The 19,138-nt window shown below is 44.5% G+C and overlaps 1 protein-coding gene across 9 annotated transcripts in view; it reads right to left on the reverse strand.

The window, feature by feature from the left end:
• ADAMTS9 (ADAM metallopeptidase with thrombospondin type 1 motif 9) overlaps positions 1 to 19,138 on the reverse strand; it is a 157,176-nt gene that overhangs the window by 16,872 nt on the left and 121,166 nt on the right. For 8 of the 9 annotated variants that reach the window (XM_073230841.1, XM_017666472.3, XM_073230840.1 and 5 more), the window contains 7 exons: positions 9,026 to 9,199; positions 5,848 to 6,042; positions 4,696 to 4,828; positions 4,063 to 4,157; positions 3,853 to 3,947; positions 3,627 to 3,760; positions 1,807 to 1,898 (listed from right to left, as the gene is read on the reverse strand). In XM_073230841.1, the coding sequence (XP_073086942.1) occupies positions 1,807 to 1,898; positions 3,627 to 3,760; positions 3,853 to 3,947; positions 4,063 to 4,157; positions 4,696 to 4,828; positions 5,848 to 6,042; positions 9,026 to 9,199 (918 nt within the window). The remainder of the gene's footprint in view (positions 1 to 1,806; positions 1,899 to 3,626; positions 3,761 to 3,852; positions 3,948 to 4,062; positions 4,158 to 4,695; positions 4,829 to 5,847; positions 6,043 to 9,025; positions 9,200 to 19,138) is intronic. The other variant, XM_073230843.1, reaches the window with a different exon arrangement.

Below are 19,138 nucleotides of genomic sequence, written 5' to 3' on the forward strand. Positions count from 1 at the left end.
CTTACTGATTAAAAAAAAAGCAATCCCCAACGCAACAGAATGGATGAGGAGGAAGGGGCAGATTCTCAAACAGGGCATCCCTTTTCTTTTGATTTTCCAGGCAATCACTTGGTGAAAGTGTGTCCCAAAGAGGCCTGCATGACAGTGTTCCTAAAGACATCTTCTTAGAAAACTGGTTTGAAACACTCTCATCTTTCATCCATATAGATGACGTTCAATAAAGGTTTAAGGAACTGAATTCCAAAAGTACGTGATACAGTTAACAGAACAGGCTGGGAAAAGATGTAAATTAGCCTCTCACTGGCTTTGGGTTTTCTCATTTAGCAATGGCTTCAGTGTCAGGATTTAACAAATCAATCAGTTTATTTGTCTCTTAATTATGAAAATAAATGAATGCAAATTACCTTTCATTTACTTAAGCTTCCCAAAAGATGTGCATATAGAAACAAGAAACTCCTGAGATATTTGAAAAAGGCAGGATGGGGCCGATCTATTAGCTGTTAAAATGCAACCCCTACCAGTGGGGTGTTTGAAGTCATCAGCTGCTCTAAAGAAATTGCACTTCAAAAGTTTTCAATTCCTGGCCAATGGAGGAAAGGCCCCTTTTACCATTATAGCCTTTGTTTATTTTCTTTCTCCCTGAGAGCTTCCTTTTCACTTCTCTAAAATGTTTAGCAATGCTTTCTAAAGCTTGGGGCTGAGAAAACACTTTGTTAAAAGAAAATTCAGATGTGTTTGTCTATGGATGGTCTCTGTGGTTGGACATAAATCCATCCTGGGCAGACAGGGCCTGGGATTCTGAACACATCACCCAGTCCCAATCCCCAGGTGTTTGAAGGCTCACACACTAAGTGGGAAATTCCTGACACAGAGTTTAACAACGGCTTTGGAAAGACGGAAGACCTCTGTGGACCAAAGAAAACACTGGGGCCAAGTTCTCCTGTGCAGAATCACCTTATTCACTGTGTTTGCCTAACCTTCTCATTGCAGAAGCTTTTCGCAAAGACTGATGCCTGCTTTGCAAAAGTAGCCCAGCCTGCTGATTGCAGCAGGTTTCAAAAGCAAGTTAAAATGTGCTACATCTTTAACCAGGCAAGAAAGTGTGGAACTGCAGAGTGGGCCATGGGGCTGGCGTTCAGTGGCTCTGCCAAAGAGTAAATCCAGCAGAGGATGACACATTTGCACTTCTTGGTCTGAACACTGCACATTTTGTACATCTAAAGTAGGGGCCACAGTTTTCCTGTATTGTGCCATATTCAGAATCTTCACTGGCTGACAGTGGCGTCTGTTGGAGCTCCCTTATACTGGCTTTTGACAATCAGACTGTGTGCATCTCTCCCCAGCTCTCCATTTAGTGACATAATATTGATGGCTTGAAATCAATACCTCCATGGAAATCGGTAAATGTTACAAAATAGGCATTTCCCCCCCCCCCCTGGAGAGCCAGTCATTAAACATTTATCAGCATGTCACTGACTACATAATACTCATTTTATTAACCACCATAATTTGTTTAACCAAGCCCTTGCCATTCGACGTCTAATTTGCCTCTACATTTTTACTATTGTAATAGATACATTTGCTGAATGCAGAAGGCTGCATGTAGCTATGGTTACCTTAGGGAACACTCTTCAGAGTGGAACTTCCAGATCAGAAGCTGTGAGCGTTTGTGAGGCTTGTGACGCAAGGGGCCAAAGTACCTTCTAGAGAAGCTGCTCTAATGGCATTCCCAGGGACAGGGGCCTCTGAGGGCCCTGGGGCAGGGTGGGCCGTGGACCCTGGTGAGGGAGAAGGCCCCGCACGTACCTGTGGGCACTTGGCAGCACTATAGCAGTCCCCAGCAGTGGCGAAAGGGACAGGATGCCCCTCGTTTGTCCTCGCAAACTGTAGGTCAGTGGCTGCGGGGTTTTGGACAAAGGGTTAAAGGGAGAGGATTGGTGAGAGTGGTAGAAAGAGGGAGAGACGGGAGGACATTAACAAGGAGACAGAGGGGAAGAAGTATAGCACAGGAAGAGTACGAAGGGATGGGAAAGGAAAAAACAGTCCAAAGTCTGATTAGTGAGCAAATGGATCCAGATGTATGCTTGCTTTTCCCCATTATATTTGTGGTCCTGGGGCCTCCTTCCCTGGGTTTTATCAGCACCGACTGTCTCCTCACAGTAGGGAAGCCACAAAGGGGGTCCAAGATGACTTTGGAAAGGACTCCTATGTAAATTAGCATGCGACTCTCCCCGCCTAAATGTCACGTACCGGGATGATGATGTGTCTCCTATCCACCGGCACCCAGGCTTAGGGACAGGAGACAATGATGGAAAAGCCTTTCCAGCTACTTAGGAGTTATTCCCTGAGGCTTCATGTGTCCTCCCGTGGCCTAGGCAGTATTAGTGCCAAAATGTGGAGCAATTAGAACCCACATCTTGAAAGTATTAATGGCAGTTTCTCAAGTTTGAGGTTAACTTGTAGTTTAAGAAAAAGGCCAATAAAAAGAGTGCTCATTTTAACCCTCTCTTAGTCTATGAGAGCAGCTCTGCAAATGGGCAGATGCATGAGGCCAAGTGGCAGTCCTGCCAAACCTGCTGCGGTGAAAGTGGAAGCCAGAGATGGCTTTTCCTCTTTCTGCCTTGTCTTTGGGGAATAACAGAAGAAGGCTTTAATTTTTCTGCAGTTAACCATACTTGGTGCAAGGGAAATCTGAGTCCCTGTCCTGCCGTGAAAGGGGCCCGTGCTGGCTGCAGCACGCAGGGGCCCTGCGTCTTTGCTGGGCTCTGTTTCTTGGCAACAAACTGCAGACTCTCTGCCTTGCATCATCCTTGTCAGCAGAAGGCAAGGAAAGTATCTCAGTACAGATCAAGTTTAATCTACCTCCAGAGGGAAGCAATGCAATATTACAGGAACAGTGTTAGTGAGGAGAAATTAATTATTCATTATTTCTGCTTTTCTTCTCTTCAAGGGAATGTGTTTAGAGGATTTAGCTGCTTTTAACCACTCCTATGATTAATATCCCTAACAGAAAACGCAGTGCTGGCCAGAGTAGGAAATCAGCCCATGCACAGGCTCGTTGAAAAAAGGTAATTCTGTGCTCCATTTTTCTTCTGTAAATCGACAATCAGACAATTAGCTTCATGCTCATGCATGTGTGGGGGCGGGGGCAAATGTGCAACGTGAATCTCAGCTTTGGGCCTCCTATCTGCTATGTCTGCTCCCTTAAACACTTCTGCTGCGACCCTTGATTTCCCCTCACTGATCTCATGCGCTTGGCTAACTCCAACTTGACCTTAAGGACTCAATTTCAATATCATATTTTGGGGGATGCTGCCCTGATGCCCTGCACTACAGTGGTGCCCCCTTAGTGGCTTCACTACTCCAGCCATTCATTCCTCTCAAGCCTGGCGGAGCACCGCCCTTTGCTCGGCACTGCCCAGGCGCTTGGTGCCCCGCAGGGAACGGAAAGGAGCAGCCCTGCCTTCCAGGAGCCTAGACCAGGGTTGCCATCACTGCACCTCCAGCATCTTGTCTGTTCCCCTGGGTGTCCTCAGGGCCTCACCCTTAGCCAGTGTGCTGGAAATGTTTGCTGACAGGATGAAGAGATTAATGAACATTTCCACACAACCTCCCACTGAACTTACTTATTATCTGCATGGTGGTTAGGTCTATTCTGATTTTCTGGAAGCTGGAGAAGCCCGCTGCTGTATAGTCCTTCCGACACTGGCAGTCATCACGTCGGCTCCCATTGTAGGGACACTCGGTTGGGTTGTGCAGCCTACATGGGAGAGAGTGTTCTCTGGTAAGGACGTGAAGACATTTCCAGGGATCTCCAGGTGTCTTGGCTCTTCGAGGCCTAAGCTCCCCTACCTGTGCCCGTAAACCTCAGAGAAATTCTCAGAGTCGCCATGGACCAGCGTCATGTACTCTTTGGGGTAGTCAGATTGCATCCCTGCACAGAATATCTGAAAAAAAGACCAGAAATAACCACTGGAGAGCAGCTCAGCAATGGGATGACAACAGCCGGGGTGGCTCACTCTAACAACGTTCTAGAGATAATGACTGATATCCAGGGTTCACCTTCAGGAGCTTTCCTTTGATGATCAGGAAATACTCGCCATCTTCACGGGCACCTTTCAGTTGTTTTACCTCCTTGCAGTTCTTGGGTAACTCACCTACAAAACACCAAATGCAAAATCAGAGCATGAGGGTCCGAGATGTGCAATGTCTGCCTACACAAAAAGGGATGCTGTTCACGCTGGGACTCTTAGCAAAGGGGTCAATTTCTTTAAGATAAGGTGGGTTTTTTTGGTAAATGTTTGCCTTACTTCTTTTTCTTTCCATTTTATTGAGAAGTAGTTGGCATGCAATACTACAGAAGTTTCTGGTATACAGCATAATGACTTGACTTGCATATATTGTGAAATGATGACCAAAATAAGTTTAGTTAATATTCATCACCTCCTATACATATAAAAAAAAAGAGAAAAAAAAGACTTCCTCTTCGTGATGAGAAGTTTTAGGATCTACTCTCTTAACAGTTGTCAAAGGTACCACGCAGCAGTGTTAGCTATAGTCCTCATGTTGCACAGTATACCTCCAGTACTTATTTATCTTAGAAATTCTATATTGCTCAAAAGGGTAGGCAGACAAATGAACAAAGAAACACTGGTTTTCATGCTCCAGAAGGATGGCTTCACTTGGCCAACTTACAGTTATAGATATTGTGGCAGGCTTTTCTTTCTTCTGGCTTTAAATCAGTGGGGCATAAGTGGCTGGGCTGGTCCTCGTTGGTTAAACACTGCACGGATCTGTGCATCACTCCAACGCCACAGGGCACGGAGCACTAAAAGGCAGACCAGACACAGTGAAGTGGCCACTGAACCCAGACGCACGGGCTTCCAGTGGGGTGGGGCTCAACGCCTGACGGCACATACAAGGGGCCATTTCAGACCCCATGAGGTAGAAAACAAATAGCTGATATTCACTGAGTACTTACTATGGACCAGTCTCTGGGCTAAGCTTTATATATACACATTTATATATATATCCATCTTACATATATATTTGTAATAGATAAGGTATTTATATGTATGACTTTCTCACTTGAGCCTCATAATAACCCTGAGATAGTACTACCATTATTCTATTTTTTAGAGGCAAGATTGGGGCCTAGATGTTCAGAAACTTGTTCAAGATGATGATGGAGCCGGGATTCAAACACCAACCTCGATGAATGGTCCTCCACTGTTGCCAGATCATTCTTCAACCCTGAGAACCTAGGACTCAGGAGCCAGGGCACTGGGGCAATTTTTTAGGGCAGTTTCAATTTAAACTATTCGCACTTGGCATGCTCCTAATGCAACAGGGTATTCCCAATACAGAAGGACTAGAATATTGGGACATCTTCACCACAAAAGTAACAACAGACTGTCTGTAACTCTTAGTAAGCGACAGAGTTCTAGTGCTTTTTAAAAAATTGTGGTTAAATACACATAACTTAAAATCGGCTGTGAAAGTCTAAGGACTTTTTATAGAGTGACTTATTTTATCTTCACCACCACCCATTTTGCAGATGAGGAAACCGAGACATGAAGTTCTGAACTTGCCCAAGGAGATTCAACTGGGGCATAGCAGAAACAGGATTCCAACGGAGGCTGGCTGGCTTTAGAGGCAGGCTCTAAGCACCAGGCCGCTCTGCCCAACAAGTGAGACACGCTGCTTCTCCCAGCAGCCTACCTCCTGTTTCTCCCCAGGGTCTGTCTTCTGGGAGGAGAGCCAGTTAGGATAGGACAGGCAGGCTATATTTAAGGGGGGCTTGAGATCCCAGAGCCTTCCAATTTGCCAAGTCAGCAGTCTACTTACACTCCCCCAGTTGCCGACTCTCCAGGTGGCTGAGATGGGGCACCCCCTCAGGTAGCAGGGCTGGACGCCGGGCGGCTGGGTGCCTGGGCAATTGATGGTGGATTGGTAGCTATACTCGTAATTCTCCTTCCCCGTGTAAATCTCGCTGCAGGAGACGAGCCTTTGTTTGTAGCCCTTTCCACAGGTCACTGAGCACTGAGAAGAGAGGGGAGGAGAGGAGAAGCTGCAGCAGCCTGGGGGCAGCCCCCAACAGGCCCCTGACCTCCACACTGAACACTGACCTGTGACCACGCTGCAGAGAACACTCGCTTATTAGCTTATTTATGCATTTCGAGCGGCAGGCCCTGAGCACGCAGGAGACATGCAACCCCATACATACAATGCCTTCCAGGACCTAGGGCTTCCCCTACATCTTCTCTGTCCCCATTGTGGGTGGGGGGCCCCCAGCCCCTTCTCTGGATTTCAAGGGGAGGTGGAGGCGCTCCAGTTGTCACTGGCTTCATTTACAGAATCCACAGCCTGCCCACACTGCCTGAGGAATCAGGTTTTTCCAAACATCCAGCGAGCACATCAGAGGAGCCCCCAAGTGGGCTGCAAAGAGAGCCTGAGCCTGCCTGGGTTTAGCTAAAGACCCAGCCCTTAGCCGAGAGGGGACTGGAGGCAGTTTCCTTTTCCTGCCCCATGTGGTTTGCTTCCCATCTGCCCACCCCTTCATTTCCTCCTCTATTCTCTCTCCCTGCCTGTGTATCTTGACTGAAACGTCACCTTTCTGCTCTACTATCTCTCTAAATCATTCAGTCATTCAACCTTTTCACCACAATTATAAAGCATTTAAAAATACCAAAACAATACAGAAAAAGGAGAAAGAACAAAGATCTTTGTGTCCTGGGTCCTTTCTGTGATGAGACATCTAACTGGCTATTTGTAAGACTTAAAAATATGTTCAACCTCCCTAGCTATTGTATATATTATTTTAAAAATAAAACAGAATTGCAATGAATTCAGTTCTGATGATATTTTTAGGCAATGCCACGGAATCAGGAGCCCTTGCCTGTGAAGGTGTTCATAAAATTGAGTGAGAGTATCAGGATTCGTGAGACTACGGTTTTGGGGAGGGCCAGAAGGACCCGGAAACGGCTGGCAGCATGTGCTGGTTGTTATGCTTTTTCATGGGCTTGATGAACTACAAGCATGTTTTATTTTTCTAATTTGAAAATAACAGTCAAGCAAAATGAAAATAACAGTAAAGCAAATAAAAAAGTAAAGAAATACTAAATGTGGGTTCCTTGCTTTAGCAATACACTTTAGCCCCAACGAGGGAAATGTGTGCATCAGCCAAGGGTGATGGAGTCCTTTTTTCCCACCTGGCTCAGCACCCTCCAATTCCTGTAGGATGGAGCTCAGAGGACACACACAGGCCTCTCCAGGTAACGGGGGTCCTAGAGAGAAGGCTCATTGGTGGCTCTGGAGTTTTACTAGAAGCCTTTCTGGAGGAATTCTGGTCCAGGCCCCTTGGCCTGACACCTCTTGCAGGGGCCCTTCCCCAGGGTGTCTACATCTCTGCAAGTCCTGTCTCCAACCCTCTAAACTTTGCCTGAACATCTGCAGTTTTACACCTGAGAATTTGCAGAAGTGTGGAAGGTCTGCTTTTTTAAAAAGAAATTTCCATGTGTCATCTGTTTGGGGGTTAAGATAAGGTAATATTAAAGCTACAGGAGTAACATGACTCAAATCTTAGAATGAGACCAATACTCTTACAGCATAATAATAACATATGAACAACTGGCTAGGATGAGGCTGCCAATCTTGGCAGTGTGCAAAGTGTGGACTCTAGCAAGATGAACGGCCAAGAACCAAGCCAGAACCCGAGAAGAGGAGGCCCTGGGGAGGCAGAGAGGTAAGGCTGTGACAGAGGTCGGAGGAGGGAGAGAAAGGGCGGGAAGGAGGGCTTTCCCCTACTAAGAGCCAGGGCATGGCCTAGTACCCACCCAGGAGAACGGGAAGTCAGGGGCTGTGCCTGGGGAGGGCCCGAGAGAGGAACTGGGGAGAGGAGGGGAGTTCTCCTCCGACACCCTCCCCTCACCCACCTTGGAATTTGAACAGGGTGGGATCTATGCCTCGAACCCAAAGTCAAGGACTATTTTGAACAAACATAGAAAAGGCTTTTAAGCCAGCTTCAGTGCAGAAACAATTCAACAACACAAATATCATCTAAATGCAAATATTTACCCATTAAAATGTGAAATTGCTACTCTCTCAAACTTTGGGGGAGACCCAAGTGGCAGCAAGCGTGTTACCTAAAAATCTTCAGCACCGGTGCTGGAAGTCCAGATAATTCCCTTTCACATCTCTAAATGCTTTTGGATAAATGACAAAAGGTTTGATGTGACAGGTCTTTCAGTCTTTGAAAATACAAAGTTTGAAAATGTGATCATGCTATTATTACTATTGGTATATTAATAATAAAAAAGACATCTAGGTAGGCATTATATGTAGGAGAGAGAGGGAAAAAAATAGATTGCTTGGATGTTAGGGGAAACTTTTTTGTTCCTCTAGATCAGAGGTTGTTAAATGGGCAATCCACATTAGGCCCACAGAAGTATTTGGTTTGCCCACAGTGTTTTAAATACAAATTCTGGGACCACATTTTAAAATTAGATGTCACACTTAAGTTCAAATTTTTATCCTCTGTTGAAAAATCAGGTTTGGTAACACTGAACCCACATTTCTGCATGGCCTCAGCTGGCGTGGAGAGAGACTGCTCCCTTTAAACAGTATGAGCTCGTTTGCCACGGTTTCTACCATTCTCCCGTTGTCTCCCTGACACCTAGACATTTTCTTACTCCTACCTTTCTTCAGACACTGGCAGGCAGCAGATGAAGCTGCAGCCTCTGTCATAATTCCTTCCTTATCATGCCAACAGGACCTCAAGGCGAATCACAGAATGCAGAGCTGATGTGTGCACGGAAACTACTGCATGCACGTTTCCAGTTCCACTGGCGGGATGCTGACCCGGGAAGGCAGCAGACTCGTCTGAGAACTGACAGGTGGCAGTGGCAGACTCAGTGGCAGAACTGGCAGGCGGTTACAAGTCTCCTACATTTCTGCCCTTGGCAGTCTCTGGTCCTCAGGCCATCGCAGGCCTGAAGGCAGTCACACAGAATCCCCAGGACAGTACCTCTGACCATTCTCCTGTGATCCAGACATACTCGCAGGGTTGCAAACTACAGCTCTCGCGGTCCACAGGCCGCCTGCTCATGTCGCAGAGCACGCTGTGCACCTCGCCGCCTTCATCCTTATCCACACACAGCACCTTGCGGTACCTGGAGCCTTCACCGCAGGTCCTGGAGCACTGTTGAAGACAGAAGTACAGGCGTCCATGGGGAAGAGTAACAGCTATCCTGTTATAGTCATGCGGTGTTTCCCTGTCTCTGTTCCCTCTCACTGAGATCTCTGAGTGCAGGGATTATTGGAGGACTCACCATTTTATCCCAGGTACCCACAGCACTGTTCCCGGTGCAGTAGTAAGTGTTCAATGGTAGCTACTCTAATGAAGGAATGAATGAATTTCCGATTTGGCAAGGACCTTAAGGCCTGATTACTTCACCCATTCAAACACTGAATCTCATTGGAACTTATAGCCAAGCAGTTAGCAAAACAGTATCTAAAACCTCCAGAAGTCAGGGAAGTTGTGGTCCGGCCAGTGGCCCATTTCATCTTAGAACATGGAGCTAAACATACCTCTGCAGATTCCACTCTTGCCCTAGCTATTGATTCCAGGAAAGCATGAAGGACAAGTTTCATTTCTCAAAAAAAATAAATCCCCTTTAGGGATTGGAGGAGAGCATTCCTGTGCCCCCCTGCCCCACACCTCCTCCTCTCTAGGGTGACCTGCTCTACTCCCTTCATCATTCAACAAATACCCCCAAGTTCCCAGTAAGTGCAGGCACTGAGGTGGGTCCGGGCAGGTAAGAGTGGGCGTCAGGAGTACAGCCCCTGCTCTCAAGGATGAACTTATGTTTTAGTAGCAAAGACAGACATTCAAAATCCAGAAAGCTTGGCACTGAGACTTAGCAATCACTATAATCTCTTCTTAGATAAAGAAACTCGGACTTAGCCCAGCATCTTTTTGTGACATAGATGGGCCGGATAGCTTTATTCTCATAAACCAAGGAGGAAAATTGAGCAAGTGGTATGTTTCATTGTAGAACAATCTGTGCTATCCACAAATTCCTTATCTTTTTGGCTTTAACTGACAGCAAGCCCCACCTCAGAAGTTTGATCTTAGTTATCTGTGTTGCTAAGAGTCTCACAAAGCATCTGTGTCACCCAGCATTTCAAGACTAAACTCACGCTGAGCTAACCGGTGGTGCCGGGACGCTTTGTTTCCTTTCCACCAGGATCACCAACCCTGTGGCCCTTGGGCCTTATCTAGCTCCTGTGAGCTGTTGCAGTTGCTGTTAGCATAAGGTCTTTCAAACTTTCTCTTTTTACTCTTTTAGGAAAGGCCCTAGACTCCACCCTTCATTTTCTTTCCTCAGGCTTCCTTACCTTTTATTACCTGCCTTGCCCCAAAGGCACTTGAGATGACTCAGCTTGAGTCAGAAATGTTTTTACTGATATGCCCTGTGGCTGTATTTATTTTTTCTTTATTTATTAGCAGTAAAATATACTGAACATAAAAGTCACCATTTTAGACATGCTAAAATTTACAATTCAGTGGCATTCAATTGTTTGCAATGTGGCGCCATCATCCTCACCATCGAGTCCCAGAATATATTCATTGTCCCAAAAGGAAACCCCGTACCCACTAAATAGTCACATTTGGGTTTTTCCATCTTTTGGCTGTTATGAATGGGGTTGCTATGAATATTCATGTACAGATTTCCACACCTGATTTCAATGCCTTTGGGTATACACCTAGGAGGAGAAACGTCATACCACTTGGCATACTCTGTGTCTCGTGAGCCACTTTGTTCTTTCGTAAGTAGAAGGCCTATGTGGTGTGTCCTGGTAGCCCCTTATCATTTGTAAACTTGACTCAAAATTTCTGCGACTTGGAAGCAAACCTCAGTATCTTCAATGTGAAGTCACTAGTCATTTTCCTGGGGCAAAGATATGAACTCAAAGCACTGTGAGGTGAGCGCGGAGGCACAAATCTCTCCAAACTAGTGCAAGAGGCTGGCTGAGCCTGGCTCCCTAGCTGAACCGGAGCTTGGGGTGTTCTCCTTCCCGGCAACATGCCGGGAATAACTATGAAGTAATAAGGTTTTTTGTCTCTTCATTTTAAAAAATGCTAAGTGAGTTACCGAGCTGCTGAATGTTAAAAAAAAAAAAGCAAAAAAATGGTTAATCTGTGATGAGTAGATACATGCCGAAGAAATATTTAACTCGCCTTAGAAAAAGTAATTCCTTAGAGGGTCAGGACTGCGGTGACTCAGAGAAGACCACAATCGTTGCGCAGCCTGGGCTGAACATTCCAGAGTCCACTCTCATTTTCACTAATCCCTAAGGCTTTAACCTGTGTCAATAAGTAACAGTTTAGAGCAGAAATGCACGGATTCTGAAATACTTTTTGCCTGTTAAGTGTTTCTTTCTTGGTCTTTAAGAATGGTTAACTACCATAAAAATGCTTTTGCCAATGGTGGACCAGGGAGTTAAGTAAACTAACCCTGCACATAACTTTGAGGAAACTTAAACTAAGTAAATAAGTGACTTGCCCAGTGCTGTGGAATTAGTCAACAGCACGTCTGAAAGTCACGTGGCAAGGCTCTCCTCCTGGAATCCTCACTGCAGTGTGGGGGCTGGGTGACCACAAAGTAAGGCCAGACCATGCTACTGGATTTTGTCAGCTTTTAGTAATGTATCATCCTCACACCCGGAGGATCAATGACTTCTTCCCCTGTCCTGGAATATGATCTAGAATGTTCTAAAACACAGCCAGAAAGTTCAACTAATCTCACTGTAGCTTTCCAAAGGTTTTCTCAGATGTCATTACAGCTTTGAGAAAAAACTATACCAAGCATATGAGTTAACATTACTAGCCTCCCTGAATCCGAGCACACACTAATTCAGAAAGCAAATGATGACAACGCAGAGCTAAAGCTGGTAGGTTGCCCGTTGTCCTATAGGCTACACGTGCTTTTTAAATGTGTGTATCTGTTATGACACCCAGAGTGGCTGCTTCTCCCAGCTTGGGGTCCACACGTCAGGACACTGGCTGCCTCGTGGCCACTGGCATTTAACACTGAGGGCTGCCTTGTACAGCTGGGAGCAGACGTGGGCTTCTCACAGAAAGTGTGAGGGCATAAGAAGCCATCAGGGTCTTCTGCAACTGTGACAACCAGAGAAGCACAAGGGACAGGAGTTTCCACAGTGCTGACGCGGGTGCCCAGGCAGTGGTAGGGGAGGAGGAAGAGCCGAGGCGAGAACCAGGTAAAGAGGAGGAGAGGCTCGGCCTGTGTTGAGGCAGATGGATGCCATGGGGAAAGGGGCAGAGAATGACAAGAGCAGTTTGGGGGTGATGGAGCATTTGATTTGAGATGGGGATTCCAGAAAGTGGGCAGAGGCCAGGTCACCCATGGGCTTGGAAACCCACACTGCTTAGGAGAGAACCTGAGCCCTCGTGCCAGTTCACAGCGCACAGCCTCGTCTGGGCGCCTGCACACTGGCCCCACTGCAGCCGCGGTCTCCCTGCACATAGTGCGCTCGCGCTTGCAAACACGCTGGGCTGTGTCCCCCCTATTCCTTCTACCTGGAGTCACCCCCTCTTGCCCTGTCCCCTGGCGTCCCTAGAGAAGGTAGGGCTGGCCTGTCTTTCCCTGTCCCTGGCATAGCACTGTTCTCCATCAGCACTTTTATATAACAGTTCTGTTCGCTTTTTTCTGCCTTTCTGTCCCACTAGACAATAAGACCCACCAAACAATTTCTTCTTCTGTATTGCATCCCTAATGTCCAATGCCTGGAACTTTGCAGATGCTAAATAAAGATTGTGGAATAAATTAACAGGGAAATGAGTAATACAGAGTTAATATCTGGCCTTATACACACATCAAAACCTGGTCACTCCTTATTGTAAACTTCCTAACATCTTTGTAACCAACTGACAAAAGGCCTGCTGCTCATTTCTAATGTTTCTGTGCTAAGGAGATGAACTTGGGAATTATTCTACAGTGACCTCAATAAAAGTCCCTAGAATCCAAATATGTATAAGAGTGGCCCAAGTCCCTGCCCTGGGCCAAACAGCTATGGGTGGGCAGTTCTGCAAAGGCCAAGCATATCTGAGCACAGCTTGTCAGTGGCAGTGTGACGAGAAAATAAAGTAGCTGTTCTTACAGGAAAAACAATTTGCTGACTGTTCTAAAAGATATTTCAGAATGTCACGATTCTGCAGAGTTTAAGGGGAAAAAAAAAATCAATTAGCAGACACTGTTCTAGAATGCTTTTCTTTTTCTTCCCTTTCTTCTCTTCCCACCCTCCCTCCTTTCCTTGCTTCCCCCCTGGATTTTTTTATTCTTCCACTCATTCATAGGTTCATTCATTCAAGTTTCTCCAATGCTCTGGGTACTATGCTGAATGTGGGGTAAAACTCTGAGGAACAAACTCTGTGATCTCTAATAGCTGATACTGTAGTTAAGGAAAACTGGCAACATGATTCAGGGAGCAAACTGCTGAAGCAGACCTATCTTCTGGGTGCTACTGAGGGGAGTGCCATCTGACTCTGGGGAGGTGTAATTGGCAAGGGCTTCTGAAGAGAGGTGACATCATACATGAGGCCCGAAGGATGAACAAGGGTGACTAAACTGAGGGGAGGAGCAAGGTAGCTTTATTGTGATAAGGAGGTACTGGAAGGAAAGAGTATTAGGAGTAAAAGTGAAAAAAAAAATACTTACAAGACCTGGGAAATATATTCCTGAATGCTAAGAGATGCATAACTCACATACCCACAATTTAAATTTGATGAAAAACCTCTGCACCTCTAAGCAAATTTATATGGCAGATTATACTACTATTAATAAGTAAGTTTTTTCTGATAGTAACTTTCAAAGGAATTAGTCTGTTTTCCCCCCTCAAACAGCTTCAAGAGCATTATAGTTCTAAAGTGAGTAAAACTGAGTGCACTCAGAGGCCAAATAATGTGTCCAAAGTTGTAGGGGATATTAAAAGCCCAACACTGTCATATTCAGGCTAAGCATAAGTGCTGGTTGTCATTGAACTTTCCATCAGGAGGTGACTCTATTAAAGAAAAGTAGCATCTGTGGAAGGCCAGAAATGTGCTAGGCACTGCCCTGAGCCCTCGCTTAACCCTCACTATGACTGTTCGCCAAAGTGCTCATTCCCATTTTTCAGATGAGGTAACTGGATCCCAGAGATTTGAAGTCAGCGCGTGCTTTTCTCAAAGCCACACATCAAATGAGCTTTTGTTTACAATGTGGCGCTGTCAGGGTATGAACCACATGAACCACAAATGTCTCCAGTGAGAGCTTTCCTCCTCTCCAGTTTTTTGCCCTAAACTTCAAAGTCTAGGTTCTACTCTTTTGGGTCCATGATGGTGCCCTGCTGCTTCTTCCCTGTTGCCCAGGCGCCAGGGAACAGAGGAGGCCCACTGAGGTGCCACCATCATCAGGTCCCCCACCCACCCCACCATCTGATCATCAACCAACTAGAATGAGATTTCATTTTTAGGAGGGGTTGGGGTCATCAACCAGTAAAGGGAATTCTACTTGGATGCTAACTCTGCAGTTAAGAGGCTGCACCAGCCATTTAGAAGGAAATAAAATAATTCACCTTCGATGCACGTTGAGATGGAAGGCAGTAGAATATAAAGATTCAGAGCACGTGTTCCAGAGGTCAGGCTGCTGGGCTGCACATCCCAGCCTTATTACTGAGGAAATACATGAACTTGGGTGAATTAACTTATCCAAGTTTCAAATTTCCTCATGTTTAAGCGAGCATAAAGTTTTAATTACCCCATCAGAGTTATGGAAAAGGTTAAATGAGGTCTTCCATATAATATACAATAAGATGTGTTACTTTTATTATTATTAGTCTCAGGGCCACTGCACTGTACAACTCTAGGGGAGGCCCCTCACATTGTAGCCTATGGGTAGAGTCTCCTGGGAGTTGTGCAGTGCACACCCTGTGCGACTGTATAAAACCTGGTGATCATGCTATTATGGGTGTGTAAAAGTTGTTCTTTTTAAGGAGGATGCCATTTGCTATGAGCCTAGCATGGAATGCGTCCTCCAACAAACAGGTGGGGGCCAACAGTTCACGAGGGAGAAGCAAGTGGACTGTACATTCGAAAGCAAACAAGAGCTCTGAGCTGGTTGCCAAGGACTGCTAAGAAGAGACCTTCCTGTAATGGGGTTGGGGGGCACAGAGGGGCCCCAGCACATCCCGCCCAGGGGGCTCTGAGGCTGTGCCTTGGTATGCTCACTGAGATCAGGTTGAGGTGTCACTCGACGAGGGGAAGAAAGTCAAGACACGTGCCTATCCAAAGTAGGTATCAGGTATGATCAGGTATCAGAGTCAGTGGGTAGGTAAAGGAAAGGGGGCTGAGGGCTGGGATTGAGGCAGGGCTGCAGGAGCTACACCAGCGAGTGACCACCCAACTGTTTAACAAGGGCAGTTTTCATTAGGAGAGTAGGGGCAGTCAATAACTACACTAGGACTTCCCCAGGCAAACAGGACCTGGAGTGCCCACTCTGTTTCTGATGTGGCCCATTAAGACAGCTGTCCCACTGGTACTGACATTCATGCTAAGCCTCAGTGCTGTGAGAACATTCTAAGAGGGCCACCAGCATGCCGCCTATGAGGCACAAAGGCTTCTGATGGGCCTTCTCTTTCCCCAACTGTCCTGAGCTTCACTTTGCAATTCAGTGTCAAGTGAGGGCCTCACAGTGCTGTGTTCTCACCCACCACCCATGTCCGCGTTCTTTCAACTCTCTACCTGTGGCTCAGGCAAATGAGAAGCCATGTTTCAGGAAGGTAACTCATGGAATCTGCTTTCCCCATTGCTGAGCATCTTTCCTCCTTGTGGGAATAGTTAATCTCTGAGAAACTTCTCAGTAAAACCACAGGTCAGATTTTCTCCTTATGTCTTCTGTTCTTATATGGAGCTTGAGAGCAATATGAGGAAGGATTTAAAAAGAGCCATCTGCACAGCACATGTGAAGATGTAAATTTCCAGGCATATTTTGTATGATCAGAGAAGAGGATTTCCTCAGTGTGCATTGGCAAGGTTTCTGTCCTTTGGGATTCAGAAGGAATTGTAAATGGAGCTTGCATTTTCCTGATTGGCTCTAGCATTTTCAAAAGTTGGCTCAAGCATGAGCAGTCAGCTTAAATTCATTTTTGAACACTCTCCTACTTACTGCTACTTGGAACAGTCACACAGGGTTGAGTTTGGCATGAGATAAAGAAGGACAGGAGAAAGCAGGCAGGGGTAGGTCTGAAGTAACAGAGACAGAGAATCAAAATGAACATTGAGCGAGAGATGGGGGAGGCCTCTTCTTCCTTCTATGTCTGGCCCTGTCAATCCCAAAACCGTTCCATATCTCTAATTTTCTCAGAACAACTCTGCATAGCTATTATTCCCATTCTACAAATGGCAAATCCAAAGCTCAGAAAAATTGAGAATACTTGTTCTAAGTCACATGATTAAAAGGTGGCAGTGCTGGAGTATGAAGCAGGTCTGGAGAATTCTATAGCCTCCAGGGTTCCCAGTAACTTGTGTGGCTCAAGTGCACCTAATTTGAAACTTAACTGCTTTAGTCATTTCTCCTTGCCACCATCTGGTGGATATAAGAAAATCTAGAAGGAAAACTAGCAAAAATCTGAGTGCACAGAGAAGCTGAGAGTCCTAACCAAAAAAAGATGACTGCAAACAATGACACTAATCCATCGGGAGTGCAAAGGAGAAGGAAGGACAGAGCTGGAAGGCTAAGCCCTACATGGGTTAAGAATGCAGTTGTGAGAAATCAACCCTATTTAAAAGTGCATCAAAAACAATAAAACACCCAAGAATAAAATTTAACTAAGGAGGTAAACCGTCTGTACACTGAATACTACAGTGGACCCCTCTTGTCTGTGGGGGCCACGTTCCAGGACCCCCAGTGGATGCCTCAAACTGTGGATAGTAATGAGTGCTATATATTCTTTGTTTTTTCCTATACATACATCCCTATGGTAAAGTTTAATTTATAAATTAGGCACAGTTAAAGATGAGAAACTTCTCAACAATAACTGATAATAAAATAGGACAATTATAACAATATTCTGTAATAAAAGTTATGTGAAATGTGGTCAAATATCTTATTGTACTGTACTTACCCTTTTCATGATGATGTGAGATGATAAAATACCTACATGATGATGAAGTGAGGGAGGGAAATGTAGGCATTGTGATGTATATTTAGGCTACTACTGACATTCTGATATGTCAAAAGGAGGATCATCTGCTTTTGGATCACAGTTGTTGGCAGGTAACTGAAACCGTGGAAAGCAAAACCACGTATAAAGAGGGACTACTGTGTAAGACATTGATGAAAAAAGTTGAAGAAGACACCAATAAATGAAAAGGTAGTCCATGCTCATGGACTGGAAGACTTCATATTGTTAAAATGTCCATACTACCCAAAGCAATCTACATATTCATTCAATCCCAATCAAAATTCCTAAGGCAATTTTGCATAAATACAGAAAAAATATCCTAAAATTTGTATGGAACCATTAAACACCTCAAACTGCCAAAGTAATCTTGAGAAAGAACAAAGTTAGAGGTATCACACTTCTTGATTTCAAACTATATCACAAAGCTATAGTGATCAAAACAATATGGTATTGCCACAGATCAATGGAACAGAATAGAGATAAGCTCACACAGAAATGGGCAATTAATTTATGACAAAGGAGCCAAGAATACACAATGGGGAAAAGTCAGTCTCTTCAATAAATGGTGGGAAAACTGGAAAGCCACATATGTAAGAATGAAACTGGATACTTATCTTCCACTGTACACCAAAGTTATCTCAAAATGGACTGAAGACTTGAACATAAGATCTAAAACCATAAAACTCCTAGAATAAAATATAGGGGATACATTTTTTGACATCAGTCTTGGCAATGATTTTTTTTTTTATATTTGACACCAAAAGCAAACACAAGAACAAAAATAAGCAAATGGGACTATATCAAACTCAAACTGGAAAAAGGCCCTGAATAGACATTTCTCAAAAGAAGACAAATTAATGGCCAGCAGATACACAGAAAAATGCTCAGTTTCACTGATAATCAAGGAAATGCAAATCAAAACTTTAATGTCACCTCATATCTGTTAGAATGATTATTGTAAAAAAGATAAGAAATAACACTGATTTCCATACCTGCGAGGATATGGAGAAAAGAGAACCCTTGTGCACTGCTGATGGAAATGTAAATTGGTGCAGCCACTAAGGAAAACAGCATGGAGGTTCCTCAAAAACTTAAAAATAGAATTACCCTATGATCCAGCAATTGTACATTTGGGTATTTACCCAAAGTAAATGAAATGATACCTGTATTCAATGCAGCATTATTTACAATAGTTGCAGAGCATTATTTATGAAACATGGAAACAACATTAAGTATTTATCAATGGATTAATGGTTAAAGAAGATGTATCTATCAATGGATGAATGGATAAAGAAGATGTGGCCTATATATACAGTGGAACGTAAGTCACCCATAAAAAGAAGGAAATCCAGCCATTGGCAAAAACATGGGTAGATTTTGAGTGAATCATGTTAAGTAGAATAAATTAAAGAAAGACAATATATGAGATTGCATGTTCTCATGTTATGTGTGGAATCTAAAAAAAACTTATAGATACGGAGAAAATAATGGTAGCTGCCAGATGCGAATGGGTGAAGGTGGTTCAAAGGTGCAAATCCCCAGTCATAAGATAAATAAGGAATGTACAGCATGGTGACTTTAGTAATGCTGTACTGTGTGTTTGAAAGCTGCTAAGAGAGTAGATCTTAAAAGTTCTCCTCATGAGAAAAAAAATTTGTAACCACGGTGAGGTGATGCATGTTGACTATGACATAGTTATTGTTAACAATAACAACTTACTGTGGTAACAATTTTGCAATATATAGATAAATCATCATGTTTTTACCTAAAACCAATATGTCAATTATATCTCAATAATGCTGGGAAAAATAAAATGGCATTGCCATTAGCATTTTTGTAAAAATAATTTTAAAAAATTCAATTGTCGTATCCCATAATGATTTAAGAGAATAAACGC

Source organism: Manis javanica, chromosome 3 (genome assembly GCF_040802235.1).
Source record: "Manis javanica isolate MJ-LG chromosome 3, MJ_LKY, whole genome shotgun sequence".
NCBI classification, from domain to species: Eukaryota; Metazoa; Chordata; class Mammalia; order Pholidota; family Manidae; genus Manis; species Manis javanica.